The sequence below is a fragment of the Argiope bruennichi genome, chromosome 10 (genome assembly GCF_947563725.1).
Source record: "Argiope bruennichi chromosome 10, qqArgBrue1.1, whole genome shotgun sequence".
In the NCBI taxonomy this organism is placed as follows: Eukaryota; Metazoa; Arthropoda; class Arachnida; order Araneae; family Araneidae; genus Argiope; species Argiope bruennichi.
Window position 1 is genome coordinate 112644303 of NC_079160.1, and position 25592 is coordinate 112669894.

The 25592-nt window shown below is 29.5% G+C and overlaps 1 protein-coding gene and 1 long non-coding RNA gene across 2 annotated transcripts in view; one reads left to right on the top strand and one right to left on the bottom strand.

Moving 5' to 3' along the window:
• The window catches only part of LOC129988457 (uncharacterized), a 36529-nt gene extending 30407 nt beyond the window's left edge, over nucleotides 1–6122 (bottom strand). Inside the window, exons 1-3 of the mRNA XM_056096687.1 lie at nucleotides 5688–6122; nucleotides 3289–3328; nucleotides 1636–1724 (exon numbers count right to left, since the gene is read on the bottom strand). Of these exons, the coding sequence (XP_055952662.1) occupies nucleotides 1636–1724; nucleotides 3289–3328; nucleotides 5688–5756 (198 nt within the window). The 5' untranslated portion in view covers nucleotides 5757–6122. The remainder of the gene's footprint in view (nucleotides 1–1635; nucleotides 1725–3288; nucleotides 3329–5687) is intronic.
• Nucleotides 6123–6361: 239 nt separating this feature from the next.
• On the top strand, nucleotides 6362–8938 carry LOC129988807 (uncharacterized). The gene is made up of 2 exons (XR_008785686.1): nucleotides 6362–6484; nucleotides 8220–8938. It is a non-coding gene; the product is annotated as an uncharacterized LOC129988807 (long non-coding RNA).
• The last annotated feature ends 16654 nt before the right edge of the window (nucleotides 8939–25592 follow it).

Sequence of the window (25592 nt, forward strand, 5' to 3'; positions counted from 1 at the left end):
GGAAAAATGCTAAAATTTCACTTAATTTTTGATCAAACTAAATTAAAAAAAAAAATGACCTAAGTGCAAATTTTTACCTTCTAAACTGAATATGTGCAAAATTTGGGAGCTTTAAGTAAACGAACTGTTTTATAAACCATATCAACACACATATTTTTCTTTATTGCCGGTAGAGATATTACATAATTTTCAACAATATTTTCCACTGTTGCACTGAAATTATCTTTGTCATTTTGTCAAATATTACCATAAAAAAAAGCTAAGGAAAAATTAATCTGCCAATTCATATAGGAAATAAGTCCCCCTGGGAGATGCCTCACAGATGGGGATGAGAAGCTTCTGGCACAATGGTTCGTTCTCTCCACCCTAATGGGTACAGAAATGGTGGTGATTCAAGTTACCCCATGTAGATGATGAGACTAGCCTTCTATGAAAGGAGTTGTATTGTAGCCGGTGATGGCCTTTAGGATGTACTTAAGTTCCCACCCATGTTGTCACGGCATAAGGCCATTCAGATCTATCCATGTACCTTTAGGTGGTTCAGAGAAGCTCTTTATAGTTACATGGAGAAATAATGTGGCAGTAATCATTTACACAACTACATCTTAAATGGCATTCAACTTCATAAGAAAGATTAATGTACACAATAAATAACACATTTGAAAAATTACAAGTCTATCACAAGTTGAAGTTTGAAATTACTACAAAAAATAAAAAATACATACAATATTAAAATGTTTAGTAAATAATTTTTTTAGATTTTAATAAACAAAAAAACATTTACCCCTCACTCCCTTCTTTTTTTACAGATAAAAGCATTTCATTTTTTTAAAAAAATATTTATATCATTATTTATAAAAAAGGATAAAATGTATGGTTTCACACTCTATCAGTCAAACTGTTTGGCCTAGTTACCAAATTTAGCATAGATATACTCAAAAGGTTAAGAAGTTGTTCCTTGAAGCAATTTTTTTAAAAAATTAACTAATATTTTAATTAAATAAAAATGAAATGAATTTTTGGCATTTTCACTTGCTAACTCTCAAAAATATTACTGCACAAAAATTATTCTTACAGCATTTCAAAATTTAAAGAATTGTATTTTTAATGAAACCAATTTCATAGTTGTACTAATTTTTCATGAATTTTGGCAGTCTAATTTCTAACAATAAATTACTTTTTTGTTTTTTGAGGATGAAAGATTTTATTTAATTTCTGTGTATTGCATGTAATAAACAGAAATTGCAGTTACAGTCCTTTGAAATTTAGATGGAAAATCATGGTTTCAATAGCACTATGTTGTTGAACTTGTCTCCTTCAGGTAGGGACGCGTATATCATAAACAGAACCAAGCATAAGACTATTAGAATTGCATAGTTTTATTGTCTATTATAATTTAATGCTTAAAAACAGTTTATTGATGAAATTATGGACATGGAATTATATTTAAGAGATTTAATTGAAATTAAATACAGTCAATAATCCTGGCAAACTAGAAAACTAATGACTAGTAAAATAATAGTCAAACTGAAAATTTTCTTTAAAAAAAAATGGTTATTGTGCTTTAATCGTATATACTAACATTAACAAGGATAAAAAATTTTAAACAAAAATGCACTACTGTTAGAAACTTACTCGTGAAACAAATTGGAAAAACAATGTACGTTCAGATTCTTCTTCATAAAAGCTCTCCAAGCATATATTGAGGAAATAATTAAAGTCAACTAAAAAAGCAACAACAGCAATATATATAGTTTAAAAATACTTTCACATACATCAAATACCAACAATACTTCCAGTTTGAGTGGAATTAGTACAAGTTTTTGTCCAAAGTGTAAATTAATGTGTCAATACAACTTTTCAAGAATTTTTTAAATTCAAAGTATTTTTTTAAATGTAAATTTCTTTTATTACTATCTCCTTTCAGTTATGAGATCCTTTTTGGTACAGTGTGCCAAAATTTATTGAGTAATCCTTTTTTTTTTTTTTTTTTTTGTATAATTACAGCTCAACTTGTTTTTCCACATTAAAAAATAGTTTATCTGAAAAGCTCTATGAATCAGAACATTAAATATTTTTTCAATAGTTACACAATCGTCAAGAAAAACATAGATCTTTTCACTCACAATAAATCAAGAAGAATGGGTTTTATCTTTAATATTACAAATAAATAATAATAATGTCCATTTTTCTTGTAAATAAATGTGAAACTATTTCATACATTTGTCATAATTATTATATATGAGCATCCATAACATATTAAAAATTATTCTTTAAAACTAAAATTAATTTTTTTTTCACATATAATGAGCCATAGTATAGAGTAAATACAAAAATACAGTCAACTTCTAACGAATTCGAAATAAATAAATAATCAAGAAACAACAATTTAAGAACAAATAGCATATTATTTTATATGTCATACAAAATAGAAACTGTTATTAAAAATGTTTGATTTAATGAGATTTTTTATGGCATTTAGTTTATTTTGAGCCATAATTTTAAACATTATAGCAATTACTTTTCATTATATTTAATTTTTAAGTCATTTACATTAATGAATGCATAAACATACTTGAAACAATGTATTAATCTTGAACATATCAAACAATGCTTAAAATAATAAATTTCATCTTTAAAAATGATGAATTTACAGCAATACATTTTCAAATGCAAATTATATATAAAAATGCATTCCTTTAAAAGCAGAGACAAAGGGAAAAATAAATTATAAAATATTTTATTCTGAAAATAAATATAGAATATTCTACATAATATTTTATCAAACTATATTTTGAATGGTCAATCTCTTATAATAATGCTTAATAATGATTGCAAAATTTTTTACATAATATAAGACATAATCTACATGACAAATGCCTTTACTTTATTTCATTTTCATCTTTTCAATGCTTTCTCATAATTCTATTTCACACACTTATAAAATTAAAATCATAGTAATTAAGATAATAAATCTTTTTTTTATTTAATTATACAAAATTTAAAAAAAAAAAAACTTTTGTAAATACAGTAAAAAGAAGAAGTAATTTTTATTTTCCTTTTTAATAAGTATTGCTCCTTAATTTGTATGTCATGACTATAAACATTACACAATCTTGATAAATACTTTTCACAAAAATCCTTACCCATTAACATATCATTCTGAAAACACTAATAAACTAGCAGTAAGTATCTACAACTGTACAAAATTTTTAAATTCTAGCACTTTTCAATCTTTATGTACATGGAACAAGTGAAATTAAATAAAAGTACAAAATAAAATCTTACCAACTTTCAAGTAAGGATTTATTTCTTGATCGAACCTTTCCTATACATCATTAAGAAAAATTTTCATTTATTTAAGTAACAACAACAAAAAAGGCTTTTTGCATAATAAACTTTGAAAATTCCCTCTAATTGAGTTTGATAATTTATCATTACATTTTGATTAACTTAATATACATTCTATTTCTAATACCAATAATAAAGAAAGTTCATCTGTCTGTCTGTTGGCAATCTACTAAACAGACTGTTTAGCTTAAAGTTAGCAAATTTCACATAGATATATTTTGGAAAGTACAAATATACATTTCAGAGGGGTTTTTTTTTGTTTTAAACTATGACTTAAATATTAATTATTTGAAAATTAAATCAAACTTTGATGTTTTTAATCATCATTTTGCCAAAAACTTTTGAAGAGATAGATAAAAAAATTATTTTTAAAAATGAATTTTATAGTACAAAGTTTTATCCTTTTAACGATATTGGTTTAAATATTGTAGGATGTTTAATCCTAATTTCTTTTTTTAATTATCATGATCTATGAAGGGCATTTAAGGAAAAAATTTTACATATCCTCTATGCAAGGAAAAAAAAAAAAAAAGAGAGACTAATAAAGGATGTATACAGGAGAAGGGAAAATACGAAGAGAAATTTAGTGGTTCATTATCAAATTTTTATTTAATGAAAAGTTCATTTTTAATGAGTCTATCTATCAATTTTAAAACTTCATAATGTCCAACTTTTCGTGAAATTTTTATATCAAATCTTTTCTCCCCTCCAAATTAAAAGCTGAACCAATCTTTCAACCATTTTAGTTAGCAGGGTTATCACACAAATCTGAAAAAAAAAATTCCTGTGTTTTTCTTGTGTATATGCAATAATAGAGGAAGTGTATGAATAGCATTCACTTGTTAATTTCAAGAGAATAACAATACCTCTCTGTAACTTTTATCAGTAGTAAAAAATAAAAAGTAACAATTCATCATTACCAGAAATAATATATTATTATTATTATTGCTTAACATTTGGCAAGACATATAAGGGCAAAAAAGATATATATATGCTCTCTAATTGAAAGTAACTCAAAATAAAAACTGGAGTGAAATAAAACACAAAATAACATTCTTACTATCATGATAAAAATTGTTTAAAGTTTACATTACAAAAAGCATTACAAAGATCCCTGCATTTTTTTTTAGCAATTCATAGAATAAGCAATAATCTCCACAACTTTTGCTGATTTTTCAGTGATTGATTTCAATTTTTTGCAACAATTTCAAAAGATGTATGCATTAATCTTTTCCCTTCCTCTCCCCCACCTCACTGAACATTTTTCTGCTTATCTACTTCGTATGCACTAATTTTGTATACTGTAGCAAATTTGTTGATATTAGAACATGCAAGATCCTCCATAAAAGTTTAGGCATCATACACAGTACTTAAATCATTAAAAAAATAATAATAATAATGTTTCACTAAACATACCCTTGCTGATACTAAACCCACTTTCCACAATCATTTTACTATATGAAATACAATAATTTTTTTATGACTTCCAAAAAAACCAGGAAACTCTTTATACCTCAAAATATTAGAATAGAAATAATCTAATGAATTTCTTTATTAAATGAACCAAACTGTTCTTTGTATTCACCATTTAGTTTTTCCATAAAAAAAAAAAAAAAAAAAAAAAATTAATTTGATTGTTGCACTTTTTGAACATGCAATCAAAATTTGTGCATTAGAATAAAGAAGCAAATTAATAATTTACTTTTTACATAACACTGCACTGTTTTTCAATAAACATGGATTTAAGCCAGATACGCACAACAAAATTTTTGGACATACAATAAAATACTTTTTTTGCATTTCCCGAATATAAAATATTCTGCTAAAAAATGTCCTTGTTCAATTTCAATAACTCCACTAGCAATCAATTAGCTGTAGTCACTATTTCAATTCTTCCAAATTAGAATGACGCATGCAGAAAAGGGATGAGATGCTGAGAAAAGTGTTGTTTAGTTTTTACAGCTATGGTGACGATCTTTTATTCTTGCAATGTTTAAAGAAATGGGCATTTTTCAGATGAAAGTAACTAAAATTTCAAAATTTCCTGTTTTATAAATGATTTTTAAATTCTCTGTGGTTTCCTCATTCCCCAAATGCCATGGCAACCTTGGTTAGGATACCATAAGTAAAATGAAAGATAAGGAAACATTAAATTAAAATAGTATTTTTTTTTTTGCTAACATAATAATTCTATATAATAAATTTATAAATGATTTCTGATTACACATGATTATCTTATAAATAATCTCTACTATCGGTTCGAGTATGGGGGAAAAAAGCAACTTTCAAATAACATAACCATACAGTTTAACAACAAAAATTTAAAAAAAGGATACAATAAATTCTGGTAAGGTGTGAGGTAAAGTGAGCTTTCGTGAAAGCACTTCTGAAGAGGAAAAATCCATTTTTATATTTTCTTTTTATAATAATCAAAGAGTTTTTTTCTACATATTTTCTGTCACTGAATAATTATATTAAAAATTTATATGTTAAATTTTCTTTATATCATAATCAAAACATTCAATTCATGATCTAATTTAACGATAAGTTAAAATTTTTTAATTTAATTTACAGTTTTTAAATTAGTGACAAATTGTTTTGAATCACAAATGTGGGAGATGTTATTAATGAATAGTAGAATGACAATTAGGAAATTTACGATACATGTATGCAAAAAGTAGTATTTTCACCAGTTAAATCCTGAATGTAAACAATGAGGAATATGTATTATATTTCGCAATTTCCCGGGTAAAACAAAAGTAGGAAACTAGTTCTAGTTTGGCTTGTTGCCATTCACATTGGCATTTTTCAGAAATGACATCATTCATTGCAAAACAAAATGATCAAATTTTGGATTTTTTTAAAAAGAAATTTTAATTCCATATTAAAATAGATGGTATTAAATTTTTCACACAAATTTATTATTTTTTACTAAATTAAAAGCTATTCTTTAGATTTACCTAAAGTTTAATTACAAATTTGCGACTAAGCGCTTGTGTTTATTTGGCAACTTGTGTGCTTTCTCTATCTTGTAGCTATCGGTTTGTTTTTATTCCATATGCTTCTCATTGATATTATTTATTTGTAAAGATTTGTCTATACTTGATGCAATATTCACCGATTATGTAAATCAGTAAGTATGTTAAAAACATCATTAAGTGAATTAAATTTTGATTTTATTTTAAATTACTTATTCATTTCGTTGATGTTCTATACTGGTGAAATTTGAAGCTGTAAAATATTTTATTTTTGTAAATGAATACTGTTTAATAAGTAATTAAATTTTTTTTCTCCCTACTTAAGTGCAGCTATGCTTATTTTGAATAGCTATCTTTCTTTTAATAAAATATAATCTTGTACTGATGTCGGAAAGAGTTTTTAAAAAATTTTCATTTTGCTGATATTTTACCAACAGATAAAATAAAATATTTTTTATTTACAAATAAATCACACTAATTAATATTTGGTCCCATTCCATTCACTATTAATTAGCTTTAGTAATATGAGTCTCCAAACTGTGACAGCTATTAAGTATATTAAAGGGGATTTTTGCATTTGCATCCCTTCAACTTAGACTTCTGCTTCGTTGTTTTTGTTTCTCCTACAGAATTTCAAACATATTTAAAGTTTTGTACTATTCTTTACAGATTTGTACAGATTGTGATTAGCCCATTTGGAAATTTGCAAAATTTATATAAAAACTAATTAGTAATAAAATTATAATTTTCAGAGACTGTTCTAGAAAAATATTGCACCTGTTTAGCAGATATGATTTTTATATCAGGTGATTCGTATTCAAGTATTTGAGGATAATTTTTCATATCACTATGGAACTTTTGAAAATTAGTTTACTATTTCAGCAATGCTGAAAAATGGTGGTGAAATCTTTCCAAGTATGATAAGTCTTATTACTTTGAAATCATAATTACAGTCATGGTAAGTAAGCCTGGGTTGTCTATAATAAGGAAGTACCAAAGAAACATCCATTATCCCACTGAATTAAAAAAAATAATAATAATAATTTTTTTTCTTTGTAAAATGATTTCCATAAATTTATAACTATATTTATTGTTTTGTTAATTATTTTATTCCTACTTTAGTAAATTATTACTGGCTCTGAATAATGAATACAAGTTATTTGGAGATTATTGGCTGTCATTTATGGTAAATAAAGGTCCCTAGATTTGATGTTCTTTGATGATGCCAAAGATTTTCAAATAGCTTTATATGTTAAGCTGCTAGAAAATTACAATAAAAAAATGCTAAAAAGGGAGGCTTTTAATTCTAGTGGTGAAAAGAATCTGGAAGAAACTGTACAGCAGCATAGCTGATTATGTATACAAAGTGTTTTTTGATTCTTGTGTATTAATCAAATGTAATTGACGAACTTGGCTAACATCATGTTATTAATGAAAATAGTCAATAAACTAACATGATATCTTTGGTAGTTAATTGCAATAAAATGTTATCTTTGGTGATTAATCCCTGGCATTTGCTTAATACACAAGTAATAGTTTAAAGCAGACTTTGGAATTCAGGTTTCTGATAAGCTTGCTTCTATTCTAATATGTAACATGCTAAGAATTATGGTATTTAGAATTGAACATAATATTTTAATAATATTTAAGGATAAGTAAAATCTAAGGCACTTGCAGATATTTATGACTCATGGGTTTTGTTGTCTAACAAATAAAAAAGTATTGCATATTAGTTCTTGCATTATATATTATTAAAATTGGTAATCTTGGGGATATCAGAAAATAAAATCCGGAGCCATAAATATCCGCAAGTATCAAATCTAAAAATGAATTGTGCAGTTTTCTTTATAAATTAAGAAATGAAATTAATTTTTTCTATTTTCTTTTCAGAATCAATTGTTGGTTGAAATATTTTCTGATAAAAATGAAACCACATGTTTGTGATGTGTGTAATAAATCATTTACGCATGTTGGAAACTTACGACAACATAATTTAACCCATACTGGTGAGAAACCTTATAGCTGCATGGTGTGTAAAAAGGCTTTTACTCACATTAGTAACCTGAGACAGCATGTACTAATCCACAGTGGAGAAAAACCGCACATATGTAATGAATGTGGCAAAGGTTTTACTCATATCAGTAATTTGCGACAACATAGTCTTACCCATTCTGGTGTTAAGCCTCATTCTTGTAATGAATGTGGTAAAAGCTTCACACATTTAAGCAATCTGCGGCAACACACCCTGACTCATTCTGGTCAAAAACCTCATGTATGCCATGAATGTAATAAAAGATTTACACATGCAAGTAATTTACGACAGCATAGTCTTTCTCACAGAACTGTCCATGCTCATCAGTGTGTGGTGTGTAAAAACTCCTTTGCATCCCTTTCTAGTCTACAGCAACACTATATGGCTCATCTGACTGAGAAGAATGATTCTGGCATAATTAATAATCATGCAAACACTGTAAATATTATTCATTTATGATCAATATTTTTGTATGCAAGATGTAAATAAGGGCATTGTTTATAGTCATTTGTCCATTTTCAAAATAAAATTGGTTTGTATTTGATGTGTAAAAAAGAAAAAAGATTTTAAAATTGAATTGATTTGTTTTGTTTCTTTATATTACTTAGAAAATTCTCCTATAGAAATCCTTTTAATCTAGGGGAAAACTTCATTATTCAAAATAAGTAAACAAATTTCTATCTAATATAAAACCAGTAGGAGTAGTTTTCTCTTTTTTTTTTTTTTTTGCTTACTCTCTAATAAAATTGTTATCCTTTCCTTTCCACTGGTTTAAAATTGTGGAATTTAGGTAAGACATGAACACCATGAGTGCTCAAATTTTTATTTTCAGAATTCAGCTCTTGTCAATTAAATACTTCTGACTACTGTAAAGAAAACAAAATATGCTTGTTGGACCAACTTTTTTTTTCTTCTAGAAATTGAAACTAAAATTGGATGCAGTGCTATAATTATATTTAATTTAAGTAATTGCAATTTTGTGTTAATGCATTCACATGCTTTTAAAAGTGCACACTCGCAGTTGATAAGTTTTGATTCAAAATTTAACATGGATCTACACTTTACATACCAAAATTGTATATCAGATTTCATTTCCTCAAGTTGTATTTCACATTTATGTGCATGTAAAGATACAATCAATTTCTTGACAGATTTGCATCAAAAGTTGTTAAGGATCTACGTTTTCAATGTCAAACCTGTGTATCAAATTTTATTTATTTATTTCTTTACCTTATACAATTGAAAATTTGATAGGAAGAACTATATAGCAAATTTCAATTTTATATCATGATCATAGACATCTCAAAAATGCCTTTTTCAGAACTCAGGGAAATCTGAAACATGGATATTTGTCAAAATATCAAGTTTAAATTTTTCGATGCTTACAATACTTTCTCTTTGAATATTTAATATATGAAAAAAATAGTGTTGATTATCTTTCAAACAAAAACACATGTAACTTTAACTAAAGTAATATATTTCATCTTTTTATTCTAAAACAAAGGAGGAAATATTAAATTTTTTGTATTTTACTTATTTCACATGCAAACAAAGTTATGCTACTATGTGTGAAAGATTTTACTAAAATAAAAAAATTGTCTCATTATCTAATCTTTGTCAAATAATGTTTATACAGATATATAAATGAAAAGTTGAGCATCATTTAGAATAATGTATGAAATTTGGTTTTAAATAGAGATTGTGTTGATTTTAAATAAAAAATATACCTTTCTTAAGCTTCATAATATAAACAGTGTGTCTTTGATGTTAAAATCAGTTCTTTATAGTTTGCCTATTGTAAATATATATACACATTTATGCAAACTTTTATGCTTATTATTTCAAGAAATGTAGATTTATTACTATTGTATGTTAAAGGATTTTATTTAGGGGGGGAAAACAATTTTATCATGTATGGTTAAAGTTTTTTAGGAAAAAAAAATTATTTTATTTATTAAATAAACAGTATTTTATTTAGGGGGGGAAATTAATCATGTATGGTTAAAATTGCATCCCTGAAAACAAACTTTACACCTGAAAAAAATTCTTCTTGTTTGTGCTTAAGGAGTAGCTTGTTGTGCTATTGCTCTTGAAAGAACTTTGGAGTGTAAAATTTTTTTTCTGCTCATTTTTTTTTTTTTTTTAACGCTTCATATACCCAAAAAGTATATGTATCTATGATAGTAATAGAAAGATTTTCCCCACAATATGTCTGAAATCTGTTACTCTCCTTATAATTTGAAGAATGTTATCTTTGAAATTTTCAAAACAAAACTGGCCATCTATCAGTAAAATCTTACCATCTACCAGAATTTTTTTAATAAGAAGAAACAGATTCATTATCAATGCATGTGTTTGTAATTATTCAGTTCCAAAAAAGAAACCAAATTTTTAAAAAAACCATTGCTGCACACTAAATTCAGTAAAAAGCATTGTGGGAATCCCACAACACCTGGTGGCAATTTATCTCACAAATAAAAGTAACATGAACTTTTACTTAAATTTATTCAGTAATTTGCATATATTATTATTATATTATACAGTACACCTTAAGAAATATGGGGAAAATTTTCTAAAGCAGTTGATAATTGTAAACTAAAAGGAATACTGAAGCATTGAGTGGAAAAAAAAACATTTGATTCAAACTGTTGAAATAGCTTTATTTCAACAGTTTTACTTAGAATAAATTCAGGCATGGAATTTTTTTTATATATATATAAATACATTTGCACTTTGAAGAATGTTTTCTGATTGTCAAATACTTTCATTTTATTGTGTTGTGAAATATATAAATATTATTTTCATTGTACACATATTTATTCTAAAGCACTAGTTAATAGTAATTTAAGAGAAATCCATTAAAAACTTAATATGATTAAACTAATCTAGATTACGCAGGGTACTTAGCATCATAAAAAGTGCTTAAATTTGAAAATCATTTTTAAGCACCTTAAAAGTGCTTAAATTTGAAAATTATTTTAAATTAAATTTAATTCACATTAAATTTGAAAATCATTTAGGTCCTTCAAAAGTGCTTAATTTTTTCGGGAAGTGCAAAGAAAAGTTTTTGAGGGTTGCCAACGCGCATTAAAATAAAATTATATATGTTTTCTTCCCACCCTCTCTTTCTACAACAATGTGCATTGTTGTTTATTGAAATTTTGAGCCCCTCAGGGGTTCACCTACTATAGGTGAGTACGGGTGTCCCAATCCCGAGGTTCCCAGGGATCTTTACTCCCTTTATGTTTCCACTCCCCTACGCCTTCTGCTATCTGCTTAATTTTTCTTTCCCTTGACGGCAAGCGAGGGAGCTCTCCATGGGAAGCTGTTGCCGCTCTGTTTGCTTCTCATGGACAGCCAAAAACCCCACGTGTTGGCCGTGCGTGGCGACCCATTAGACGGGTGGTACATTTCGGTCCCCGATGTATCAATCGGCCGGTATCCTAGGCACATGACTGGGCTGCTCAAGGGGATCAAGCGAAGGGGTCACTCCTTGGGCTTGGCGTTAAGGGTGGTCACTGTCCCCGGGAGTGACTCCCAGCGTATAGGTTCTGGTTAGCATTATGGCAAGTGCCGAGGTTGGAAAGTTTCCAGGGCCGGCAACTACCATCCCTTGTTGGGCTCCGTGGTGGGCGATGCCGCCGGACCTGAATCAATATCAATATCGTATGGGTACTAATGTTCTTAACCACAGTAATGCTTTTGTAAAATTTTTTGTTGTTTATTCAAAAAAATCATCTTTAAAATTTGTTTCACCAATTTTGATACATAAGTCTATACTTTGCGTTGTCGGCGAAGTCCAAAATATTAAAAAGCTAAATAATGGAAGCCTGCTTATAGAAGTAAAAAACAACCAACAGTTACAAAATTAAAAAAAGGGGACATAGAAGTCACTGTTTCTGCCCACCGTTTCCTTAACTATTCCAGAGGTGTCATATCTGAAAAAGAATTCCAGAGAGATCTTGAAGAGGACCTTTTAGATAATTTAAAAGATCAAAAAGTAATAGCAGTTCGCAGGATTACAATTTAAAAAAATAATCAAAATCTTCCTACCAAACATTTAATTCTGACATTCAATACTCCGGTTCTACCGAAATCTGTCAAAATAGCTTATATCAATTGCCCAGTTAAACCATACATTCCAGAACCACTCCGCTGCTTTAAATGTCAAAAATTCGGTCATTCAATTACAGCTTGCTGGGGAGATAAAGAAATTTGCGCTCGATGCTCCCTCCCGGATCACAATAGTAAAAACTGTACATCTACCACACAAAAATGTTATAACTGTCAAGGCGATCATCCATCTTACTTCCGTTCCTGCCCACGCTACAAACAAGAAAAAGAAATTCAAACCATCAAAATGACAAAAGTTATTTCCTTTTCAGAAGCACGCAAAATAGTAAGCGAAAGAACACCAAAACCAAATTTATCATATTCATCAGCGTTAAATTCAGCCGTTTCAACTTCAGAACCACGCAATTCACAAAACCAACCATTAAAAAATATAGAAACAAATACTCCTGCAATCCGCACAGCAGATCCTGACACCATAACTATAAAAAAGACCGACTACCTTGCCCTTCTGGAAATAAAAAAATCTTGGGAAGAAACTTCTTCCTCTTCTCTTAAAAAGCCAAAACGAAAAAAAGTGAAGTGAATGAAGGAAAAAATGCTCAAAGAAAAAAAGACACCCAGAACAAAAGAAACAAATAAAGCTGAAGAAAAAGAAGAACATTTTAAAATTCATCCATCTGACGATAGCATAAGTGATATGGATGAGGACAGAGTGGATTATGATCCCACTAATATTTCATCGGAATATTTTAAATCAAAATTTTTTTTAAAGCCTAAAGGTTGATGTTCTCTTACCTTCATCTTTTCTATTTACTGAAGGCAATCTCCTTTTTCCCTTGCTCTTTTTTTAATCTTTATGTCTACATTCGTCTCTTGGAACTGCCGAGGGTACATGAATAAATCTTCAGAATTGAGAAATATTATAAACAAATATAATCCTGCCTGCATTGCACTCCAGGAAACCTACCTTAAAACAGACAAACAGAACATACGGCACTACAAAAGTTTCAGCAAGCACAATATTCAAAACAGATTTTCTGGGGGCGTGGCAATTCTTGTCGCTACGGATATTCCATCAATGCAAGTAAATCTGAACACTAATTTGCAAGCTGTAGCTGTACGAATTCAGATGAAAAACTTAATAACTGTCTGTAGCCTCTATTTGCCACTTAAACAACAAATCAGTCAAACGGACCTAAATAACCTGTTTTGCCAATTACCTTCTCCATTCATTATTTTGGGAGATTTTAATGGTCATAGTCCTTTTTGGGGAAGTTCTGAATCAAATTCGCGTGGTCAGCAAATCGAACAATTTCTTGCAGATCATAATTTATGCATTTTAAATTCTGACGAAAAAACGCATTTTCATCTACCAACAAGAACTTTTCATTCTGTTGATCTTGCTATTTGCTCTCCGTCTTTATTGCCTTTTTTCATTTTAACTGTTGACAACGATCTTTATAATAGCGACCATTTTCCTTTAATTTTGACCGACAGTAGACACAATGCAGCTAGTTCTTTCCGACCATCCAAATATGTTTTAAATGCAACAAACTGGCAAAAATTCACCTCTCTGGCTAATATCAATTCAGAAATAGTTAAATCTTCCACTATTGATGAAGCTCTGAAACATATTGTCAATATTATAATTGAGGCAGCAGATAACACTATTCCAAAGAAATCTGGAGTTCGTAGGAAGCAAAACAAGCCATGGTGGGATGCTAATTGCCAACAATCATATAAAAAACAAAAAAAGGCATGGAATATTTTTCGCCGGTATCCCTCTACTGAAAATTTTATAAATTTTAAAAAATCTAGAGCAGAATCCAGAAAAATCCAACGACGTAGTAGAAGAATTTCTTGGCAAAAATTCGTTTCTGGTATCACTTCAACAATTACTAGCCATCATTTGTGGAATAAAGTTAAAAAAGCTTCAGGTGCTTCTCATTCTAATAATGTTTCAATTTTAATTGATAAAGGAAATACCATATCATCCACAAAAGATATTGCAAATTACATAGCTTCAACATTAGCTCACACGTCCAGCAGTAAAAATTATTCTCCTGCGTTTTTGAAGTACAAAGAGAAAGCAGAAAAGCAAAAACTAAATTTTAATTCTGAGACTAACCTGCCCTACAACAGCGATTTTACGTTTTTAGAGTTCCAATCGTGCCTTGCCATTGTCCACGATTCTTCTCCCGGTCCTGACAACATTAGTTACAGTATGATCAAAAACTTAACAACAGAGTCGAAAAAAAGCTTATTATATCTTTATAACCGTATCTGGAGAGAACAATATTTTCCTTCTTTTTGGCAACAAGCTATAATAATTCCTTTACTAAAACCAGGCAAAGATCCAATTAATCCATCAAATTATCGACCCATTGCTTTGACCTGTTGTCTTTGTAAATTGTTAGAAAAAATGATAAATCGAAAGCTAATTTTTTATCTGGAGACAAATAACTTACTTTAGCCTTCGCAGAGTGGATTTCGAAGAGGACGGAGCACTCTCGATAATCTTCTTGCTCTCGAATCCGACATTCGTCTAGCATTTTTACAAAGAAAGCACTTAGTTGCCATTTTTTTCGACATCGAAAAGGCATACGACCGAACTTTGAAATATGGATTTTTAAAAGATTTATATGATCTGGGACTAAGAGGAAATCTTCCTGATTTTATGAGAAATTTTTTAAAGCTTAGAAAATTCCGTGTTAAGGTGGAATCTGAACTTTCAGATTCTTTTGTACAAGAGGAAGGTGTTCCCCAAGGCAGCGTTTTAAGCGTCACTCTTTTTATTTTAAAAATAAATAACATTTTAAAACTACTTCCAATGTCTGTGAAGGGCTTTTTATATGTTGACGACCTGTATATCTCTTGTACAGGGATGCATATGAATTTTATACAAAGACAATTGCAGATCGCAATCAATAATATTACCCAATGGACGAACACTAATGGTTTTACCATCTCAACATTGAAAACGGCTGGTGTGCACTTCTGTCGGAAACGTAACCTTCACTTTGATCCTGATCTAAAACTGTATGATCAGCCAGTACCATTTTTAAATGAAATTCGCTTTCTGGACATTATCTTTGATAAAAAAAACTTACCTTTCAGTCTCATATAAAACTTTTACGTAAAAAATGTGAAAAGTCTTTAAATATTTTAAAAGTCTTATCAACTACAGCATTGGGAGCCGACAGAAATTCTATGATTAAAATATACAAGGCCGTTATACTTTCCAAGCTGGATTATGGTTCCTCAGTATACGGTTCTGCTAAGAAAAGCATTTTGCAAAAACTGAATCCTATTCACCACATATCTCTCCGTCTTTGTTCAGGTGCTTTCAGGACATCCCCTGTTAAAAGCTTGTATGTTGAAACCTGTGAACCAGCCCTTGAATTAAGAAGACAATTTTCATCTCTTAATTATTATTTTAAAATTCAATCGAACATTAATCATCCATTTTATGATTTTAAACTTCGTCCCTTTTTAGTTCGCTTGAAAGGTGCCCTAAAATCATTCATCCCTGTCTTTTTTACGAGAGTTCATAATATTCTTTTAGACCTTAATCTACTGTATCTAAATGCAACTCCTCAGCCGGAAAACACTTTTCCACCTTGAAAAATCCCTGAAGTACAATACTTAAATCCTTTTGAAACTTTTATCAAGTCTGATACACAAAATATCATTTTTCAAAAAATTTTCTCAGAACGCAGACAGCAATATCAAAATTTTATTCCAGTTTTTACAGACGGGTCAAAATCAGCTGCTCATGTCTCTTTTGCGGTTGTTTTCCCTCATACAGTTTCTTCTTTTAAACTTCACCCCTCCTGTTCAGTTTTTACTGCAGAAATAAGTGCTCTTTTATATGCTTTAGAAGAAATTTCTAATAGCCGGGACAAAAACTTTATCATCTATACGGATTCTCTGAGTGTTTTAAATTCTCTAAAATCATGTAATCCTCATCCTTTGGTTTTAAAAATCTTAGATACTTTTGATAAACTAACTTCTCGTAGTTACACTATTTGATTCTGTTGGGTACCATCCCATGTTGGAATTTTGGGCAACGAAGAGGCAGATAAGGCTGCCAAATTGGCTACTACTTCAATAGCTACTAATATTACTGTGAACGACATAAAGAAACATATTAAAAAGCTTCTATATTCTAACTGGCAAAGACAGTGGGACCTGGAGACAAACAACAAACTTCATGTTATCAAACCCCATGTGCAACCCTGGCCCTCATTAGCAAACAGAAAAGCAGATACTGTCTTAACACGATTAAGAATTGGACACACTCGATTCACCCATATTCATTTGTTGTTAGATGAACAACCACCACTGTGTTCGCGATGCCATTGTCAAATGTCTGTTCAACATATTTTGTCAGAATGCCCAAATTTCAATGATCAGCGTTTACAGTTTTTTCAAAAGTCTTGCCCTTCATTATCATCCCTGCTTGATAAGACACCTCATGTCCAAATTTTTGCTTTTTTAAAGTCCATAAAGTTTTATCCATTGATTTAAATCTTGTATACTTTTTAGCTTCTCATATTCTCTTCGATTACTGTTTTAAATGATATAATTTTACCCATTGTTTGGCGCAGTATAGTCAACATTATGGCTCTTGCGCCATAAAACCTCAAACAAACAAACAATTGAAATTTTGAGAATGTTATACCGAAGGTGCAATAGGAAATGCGTACTACGTCATACTTGTTGCGACTTCGAAAAACATTCGATCTTCAGTAGAATTCAAGGAGGGTGAAGTATTGTTTTAATTATGCCTTTAAATGTATTGTTAAAGAAAAATACCCAGATTTGTCCAACAGACGGAGAATATGAATTTGATGCCCCTAAAAGATCTAAAAACGCTTACAATGAAACATCTTTAGTTAGTTACACATTTGATCATTGTACTCTTTAATATTTCGTTTTAGATCCTTATTAAAGGGATTTAATATCCTATGTATATTGAATCCTTACTCATTGTGCAAAATCCGAATAGGATGAAATTTTAATTTGAAGCCATAGATTTTCAATGATCGTGATTTATTTAATGGTGTTTGGACCAATCTCGACAAATTTTAGTTTTTCGGTTTCTCTTTTTGTAACTCATACAGATTTATATATATTGTTTCCCATTGAAATCTCTCTACTTTTAGAGGTTTGACCTGATCGAGAAATCATTAAAGTTAGGGAAGTGAAATGTGACAGGAAGTTGTTTCTGAGATATTAGAAATAAACTAAGAACATATCTTAAAAATTTTTAATTAGGAGTTTAATTTAAAAAAAATAAAAAACAGGATTTATTTTCGCCACATCATAAAAGCATATTATTGAATAAAAAATATTTTTACATTGTTTTAAAGGTTTTTTGAATTCCAATTTCGCTTGAGTGAATGCTTTTTCTTCCTTTCTTCATTTTTTAAAATTTTAATAATTTTTGGAAAAGTCTTGAACTTAAATTGTAACAGTGATTTTTTTAAATAAAATTCAAAATAATGTTATTTCTTAATGGAATTGCTGAGTCACCTCAAACGTGTTAATGTTATGATTTTTAAAAAATGATTTCTTTGCTTTTCAAATTTTTCAAACAAGATTCAAAATTTTAAAGAAATTCATTGAATGAGATTCTTCACTTGATAAGTGTGAATTTTTAAGGCAATTCAGTATTTAGTTTCACACTAGCTTCAAAAATTACTATTTAAAAAAATGCATTAACTGTCATTTTTTTTTTTTTTTTTCATTTTACTTATAATTACAAGGCCATTTTTTGATCGTGAATTTGTTTCCATTATTTATGAAAAATAGGAATTGTGAAATTATTTTCATTTCTTTCTAAAATATATAATCACATTTTTCTTACTTTTTTAAAAGCTAAAGAAATAAAATTTTATTTATTTTTGCATAGAAGTTAAAAAGCAGGTTTTTCTGAAATTTTCGAAATGGGAAACCTTTAAAAAAGTTTTAAACATCAGAAATAAGAAGTGGCAAAACCATTTTTTTATTATTATTTTGTACTAAATTTCTATTATTATTTCTACTATTTGTATTATTTTCTACTAAAAAATTTTTTTGATCTGAAAAATTCAGTTAGAACATTGCATTGTTCTATCGTCAATTTATAGCAGTTTTGCCAATCTTATGATGGTAACCGTCCTGCTTTACTTTAGCTGTTAGCTTTATAAAGCGGGAAATAAAATGTTCTAAACTGCTAAATATGGTGAGTTAGAGCAGGAGGAAATTTTAATTTCCATCCCAGCCATATTGAATTTCATTTGTTGCAACATATATAAAAATCAAATACAAAATTTTTGTTCATGCTATGCAGATTTATCAATGTCAATGCAAATTCCAAAAAGATGTATCCATCCAAATTGACTGGTAATTTGTTAATTTGAAAAAATGTCTAAAAAGAAGCCAGATTTTTACTGTTAATCTTATAAAAGAGTAAAAAATGTAACTGATTGATTAAATCTTAATTATGATCATTTTGGTTTTTGTCAATACCAAATATGCTTTAAAATAGGCGCTTCTGCAGTGTTGCAGGAATAAATATTAAAATTATTATGTTATTGCAGAAATAACTTAAAATTTCAAAAACTACACATTTAAAATTAATTTTAAAAAATGTCAATAAAAACAAAGCTTTATTATAAAACAGAAAACATCCTATGCTTGGCATTAGGCAAAAATTAAGCAGGCTTACGTATGCATGAATGTAAAAAAGTGCTTAAAAGGTACTGCTTAATTTTTTTCACTACGCACCCTGGATTGTGTCTGTCCAGTTCCGGATGCATTTTTGAGGCAGTCAATCCTCACAAAATATTTTGTGTAGAGGATTGTGAAGGCAGCGGGAAAACATAGGAAATTTATAAATCAACTAAAAAAACAGGAAAATTTTCGCTAATTTTTTAAAATTATTTGCAATAATATTAAAATTATTAATTCGCCTGCCAATTTGGATATTACGCCAGTCTGCCAGCAAGCCCCTCCCGAAAGAAAATTAATTTTTCAGAATGCTCAATTTCGGAACGTTTCTGTGCACAAAAGTCATAACTGCCCCTCCCCGAAAAAAAAAATTGGATCGAATCCATTACTGAAATATCTGTCAGATCGACATTAAACTTTGCCTTTCCAGAATCGATCCCGAATCAATTGGGAACTCGGGTCTGCACGACATTTCAATAAGTACCTACTCATAATGGTCTGATCAGCCTCAAAGAATAATTAATGAAACTACTAAAATAAGAACTATCAATTCCGTATTTTTTAAGTAGTTAATCAAATCACTGCAAAAATAACCCCTTTCTCCTATTTAATTCTAGCTAATAAGTTAAAGGTAGTTATTATGTAAGACATTGGATGTTGAGATTGTTTGGCGGTTCATAGATTTTACCATTTGTCTGAAGGAGTTCATCATCGTACACTTCATGGTAGAAATTTATTTGAAAAATGCCTCTTAAGAGAGGAATTAGCTGTAAATTGTACAGAAAATGAAAGAATACAATGCTGGGTTGTAATTATTGGATTTTTTTTTAAGAGGAATAAATGGAGTTTTTATTTTTTCGATAATAGCATGTTCAGTTCATGATTTTGCCGTAGCATCTGAGCAAATTTTTTTTATTCGTAAGATTCTATGAATACACGGTGCAATTTCCTGGGTGATTAATTTCTCAATGAAGTGTCTTCAGTAACAAGTTCTTTGGTTTTGGGAAATCTTGAGATTTATGGTTTCCATTACATTTTGTGTATCCTGGATCTTACTGAAATTAGCAATGAATATTAAACTTTTTTTTAAAAAAAATTTGGTGGTATTTCGCTAGAAAGTCTTTGATATAAAAGAATCCTTAATAATTCACCTTCGAAAAAAGAGAATCATAACTATGATTAAATTCTCAGTTAATCATGGAGAATTATTCCAATTAGATTAAACCTATAAACTTTTCCGTGCAATGTTTTAAAATTCCCCGCATTTTGTTCATAGTATATTCTTAAACATCCTCTTGTACCTGATTTTTTGATAGTTGTTTTATTTATAAAATACGGTAAACCAACGAGCAGTGGCATCTGGGGATGTCATGGCCGAACCTTACAGCAGGTAGGATTAACGCGCACGTGATGCAATGCATAATTTTTTTTTTCAGTCTGAATTTTTGTTAAATGTGATTATTATGACAGGCCCTATTACACCAATACATTTATTAATCTTTAAAAAAATATTTTTATTTATTTATTTCGTCTATGTCTTACATTTTAAAAAGCTGCTTTAATTTTTCTGTTGACCTCGATTTATTTTTCCTTAATCGACAAAAGGTCCGAAATTATAGGACGGGACAATTTGTAACAGCACAAACGCTTTTACTGAAGACGCTTTAATTGTTTCTTACCGAAATTCTGGAGATTAATACAAAAATCTTAACAGTATTAAGTACTGAAAGCAAAGCGGAAGTTATAAAGGCGAAACTATTGGCAAAAGGGACGAAAAATCCCAAACTATTCATAATATTAAAATTAAAGTGCATTACAGTAATAGTTATTATGAATCAAATTTTCTTAAAACTTTTCTGTCTAGTCACGCTTTTAGGACATTTCATTTGACTTCAAAATTTTTTTTATATAATTTCTTTTTTTCTATAAATACATTAAAGAAAGCATTCTTTGAAAAAAAAATCATGCTTGTTATTCCTTTAGGAAGTTTATTCCATTTTTTATTCCTCCTGGCTCTTTGTTAGCTTTCTGTAACAATCTTTTATTCGTTGCCTGCGAAATTTCCTGTCAGAATAAGTGACTGCATACTGAAAATAACACATTGTATTAAAGACGGTATGATTTTTCCCCCTACATTTTCATTTTTTTTTTATCTGTATATGATCGGTCAGGTCATTACAAATATACTTATAATTTTAATTTTGCGTTCTAGAAAGTTAATGAATTCAATTTCTGTCTTTTCTAAATGAGAAATTGTGAATACAAAAATTGTTTCACAATTCTTTTATTAGAATTTTGATGAAATAAAATTAAAGAACTTGATTAAATGTTATTTACGGATTTATCTAAAATACTTTTCAATATCAGAATATTTTTATTCGGGACAGAGGATTTCTGCTTTCTGATTCCTTTTTTCATGCTTCATAGTTAAAATAATGGTGCATGTGATGATAGTCTAGAATGCTATCTTGGAAATCTTATCAGTAAGCATGGGGAAACAGAGGTAGATGGTTCTGAAAATTATCCTGAATATCCTACGATCAGGAACAAAGGACTGAGTCTTCTAAGCAGAGATGCACAATGTATTCGAGGGAAATGCTTTTTTGTTACATTCGTTTAGTTTAGTTATATTAACGTCCCGTTTGAAGCAACACTAGGGCTATTTTGGGACGGACCTAGTAATTTTGAACCGCGGTCAGATGACGAGGACGACACCTCAGCTGGCACCCCCTTCTTCACACCACACCAGCGGGAGGACGTTTGGTCAGGACGGATTTAACGTGCAACAGACCCCCTTACACGACGGTTCTTCGGTGGAATCGGGTCTCGAATCTGAAACTCTCCGGTTCCGAAGCTGAGACCTGACCACCAGGCCACCGCGGCCCTTGTTACATTCGTAGAAGACTTCTTGGAAGAGAAACCAAGAAAAAAAAAATGTCGCTATCTCTGCGATCAGAAATATGAAACTTTCGACTGAGGTTCACAAGAACATTTAAGTGTAGTCTTTTTAACATCAGCCATAAACCAAATTGACACTAGTTTAAACGTCGAAGATTCGGACTCAGTTAAAAAAATTCATTGAAATGTTGATCATTTTTCGCTCTAAAAATGTAAAATATTTCTGAAAAAAAAAAAAAAAGCAAATATGGTGCTGGCTTTTCAACAGCAAAATAAATAAATAAAAAATTTAAAAAAATAGGTTAAGAAGTAGGAGAGTTCTGTGGTGAATAGCACATGTGGCGAGCATATGACGTTACACGAGCATATGCTTTTGTATCCTGGTCATGTTACTGGACTGCGAACCACAAGGTCCCAGGTTCGTGCCATCTACCCGCAACCAAAGTAGTCAGACTAACTTGACGCAGGAACCCAAACACGCTCGCCATAACGCTTGGCGCTACTCAAATGGGTACAGGCCCATTAGACAACAGCCCAATACATCACCACTCAACAGCCATATCGTTCGTCTCACCTCCGACTCATTGGAGGGAGAGTCTGTGGTGAATAGTATATAAGACAGTTAACAACTACACTACACGAGAATATGCTTTTGTATCCTGGTTATGTTACTGGAGTGCGAACCACAAGGTACCAGGTTCTATCCTCGCACATCCCAATTCCCTACAGTTCCCAACATCTTCTAGCATTTTTCCAGGAATTGGTTTATTATGATGCTACCTACACTTTTTATAGATTAGGAAAATCAAATTCTATAGAAATGCAGAAACTGCCCATAATTTTTAGATCTATCAAATTCTTTCTGGAAAGTATTGTTCCGACAGAAGAATTATTGACTATTAGTGGCGCTTTTGGATGGGTTGGAAAATTATACAGCAGTGGAGAAGCCCGTTTTAGGGATTTGTAAATTTGAAAAAGAAAAAGATTCTTTTATGTCCTTTCTAAAATTTTCATTTTATTCATCATGTTTTCTACATGGTAATCATACGCGTCAATAGCATGTTTGGCAGTTGAAGGCCCCAGTCGGTGGCCAGTGTATACCAGTAACCTTCATCACTCTGCTGGACGTGAAGAGATCTTCACAAGTGTCAAACACTTATCCAGAGCATTTTTAATTGCAAAAGAAATGATAAAACAATAATAGTTTAGTAGTAGCGACGGTCGGGTCGCATAATCCCATTTCATGTAAGGAGAAAAATCGGGCAATATCATTGGTTCGCACCGCCGCCCATTCTGTGACGTCATGTTTGCTCTCGTTCAGATTTTCTGCTCAACTTGTATTTGATACTTCTTATAACTAGATCGCATAAACTGAATGAATTCAATTTAATTTTTTGCGGCATTGTTATATATTTTAGTTACACATAGATTGGTGTTTGCCATCTATAGTTTTTACTATAGCTTTCCATTTAATAATATTTTCCTGTTATTTAAATTAGAAAGTATTTCACTGTGTCGCAAATTTACAAAATATTATCTTAATATAAATGAAAGTCGTGTCTATGAATCTGTGTCGCACATCTCCTAAATGCCTTGGTCAATTTTAACCAACTTTACATACTGATTCTTTATGACAAGAAAAAAATGCAGTTAATTTTTCAAAATAAAAATATTATTTAATTAATTAGCAGTTAACGGACAATTTGTCTCTTTTCAGAAATAATCGGGAGAGAATCATCTTAGAAGAAATATTTTAATGTCATTGTAAAACTCAGAATTTTAAATATTAAATTAATTTCTGTGCGATGTTTTCTTCAATCGTAATTTTATTAAAAATTTAACGCGGATGATTTCAAAGTACGAGACATAAGTTGTTGATTCATTCTGTCACTATTTTTTTTTTAATTTTCTATTTCTTTTGGATTTTTTTATTGAATTTAAGTATTTCATTTAATATTATCCGAAAAGCTGCAAGAAAGAATAAAAATGTTATATCCTTCATCTTCTAACAAATCTAAATGCACAAGGATAGTCAATCATATGGAAGAAGAATAAAATGTTTGCAGGCATTATAATTTTTCAGAAATTAGATGTACATAATTATAATGCATAAATGTATTTTAATTCCAAGCAACAGCTGGTTTTCAGCTAATTAAGTAAGCTAACTAATTCGTAAAAGATAAATTGCTCATATCAAAGTAAGTTGATTAGACTTTCCATTGGGATAAATAATAGATTTATCTTTTTTCCTTCCGTTTAGAAATTTGTGTTTTTCTATATTTAAGAGTTTTCTGATATTTAGCAGTGATTTTTTTTTATACTTGTCAAAAATAACAAAATCTTAAATTCTTATACTTCTATATATCATTCATTTTAATTGTGTTCTTATTCCTCGACTGCATTTATCAATAGCCAAAGATCATGGATTATTGCAATGATTCCAATTTAATCCTGAACAGCATATTTTCTTTTAATGTTAGTTTTGAATGTCTCAAAGTTTTATAAATAAATCGAAATATAAGTAGTGCTAGGAGCAATTTAAAAACACTAATCAAATTTCTTTACCACTAAGCATTCATTCTTTTAGTAAAAAATAAAATAAAAACTATAATTAATAATATATACAAATATGAATTGCTACACAGTGTAATGTTGAAAATAAACTTATTCCCCTTTCCCTCTACTTTTTAATAGTCTGAATCTTTAAATATTCATTGCATTTAAACTATCCAAAATCATTTTAACTAGTTAAAATATCAGACACTTTGCAAATATTTAATACTTTTATTAAGTATTTTATCTATTATTAAGGTAATTAAATAGGCCATAAAATATCAATATTAGAAAAATAGAAAAAGCAAACAAAAAATTGGAGCAAAGAGATTCAAAGATTAGATACTTATAATGGGTGTCAAAATCCCAGGGTTTATTTAATTATAAATTAGACTGTATTTTAAATGGCTGTTAATATAAAATTATAGAATTCAAGCTTGGAACAAAACAAAAGCTGAGCTTCATAAATTAATGCATCATTCTAAACACCAAGAAGTAAAATAAGTATGATTTATTGAACAATAAAATGATTAAATTTATACAAAAAGTGCTTAGAATTATTACAAAAAAAAAAAAAAAATAATTGATCCAAGAATGAAAACATTATATTCTGCAAGATTTGATCCAGAAATGTATTAGATCTGTAAAAATCATTAATTTCTCAAATATATAAATCTACCCTTTGATTTGTATTAATACTTCATTTTTACTATAATATTTATGACCAACCTTTTTTTGTTGAAAAATTTATTCATAAAGAACAAATACAAATTTAACACTAGAAAAATCTTTCTGACATTTTCATATACAAAAATCAATATTACAAAAATTAAACAAATGATGTAATGCACAGGGGTGTTTGTGGGACCCCAAAAAATCCCCTGAAACTTTTACGGACTTACTACCGGCATTTTGGAGTTTCGAGAAGGTGGGGGGGGGAGAGAAATGAAAAATTACAATTATGAAGTATTGAATGACCTAATTATAAA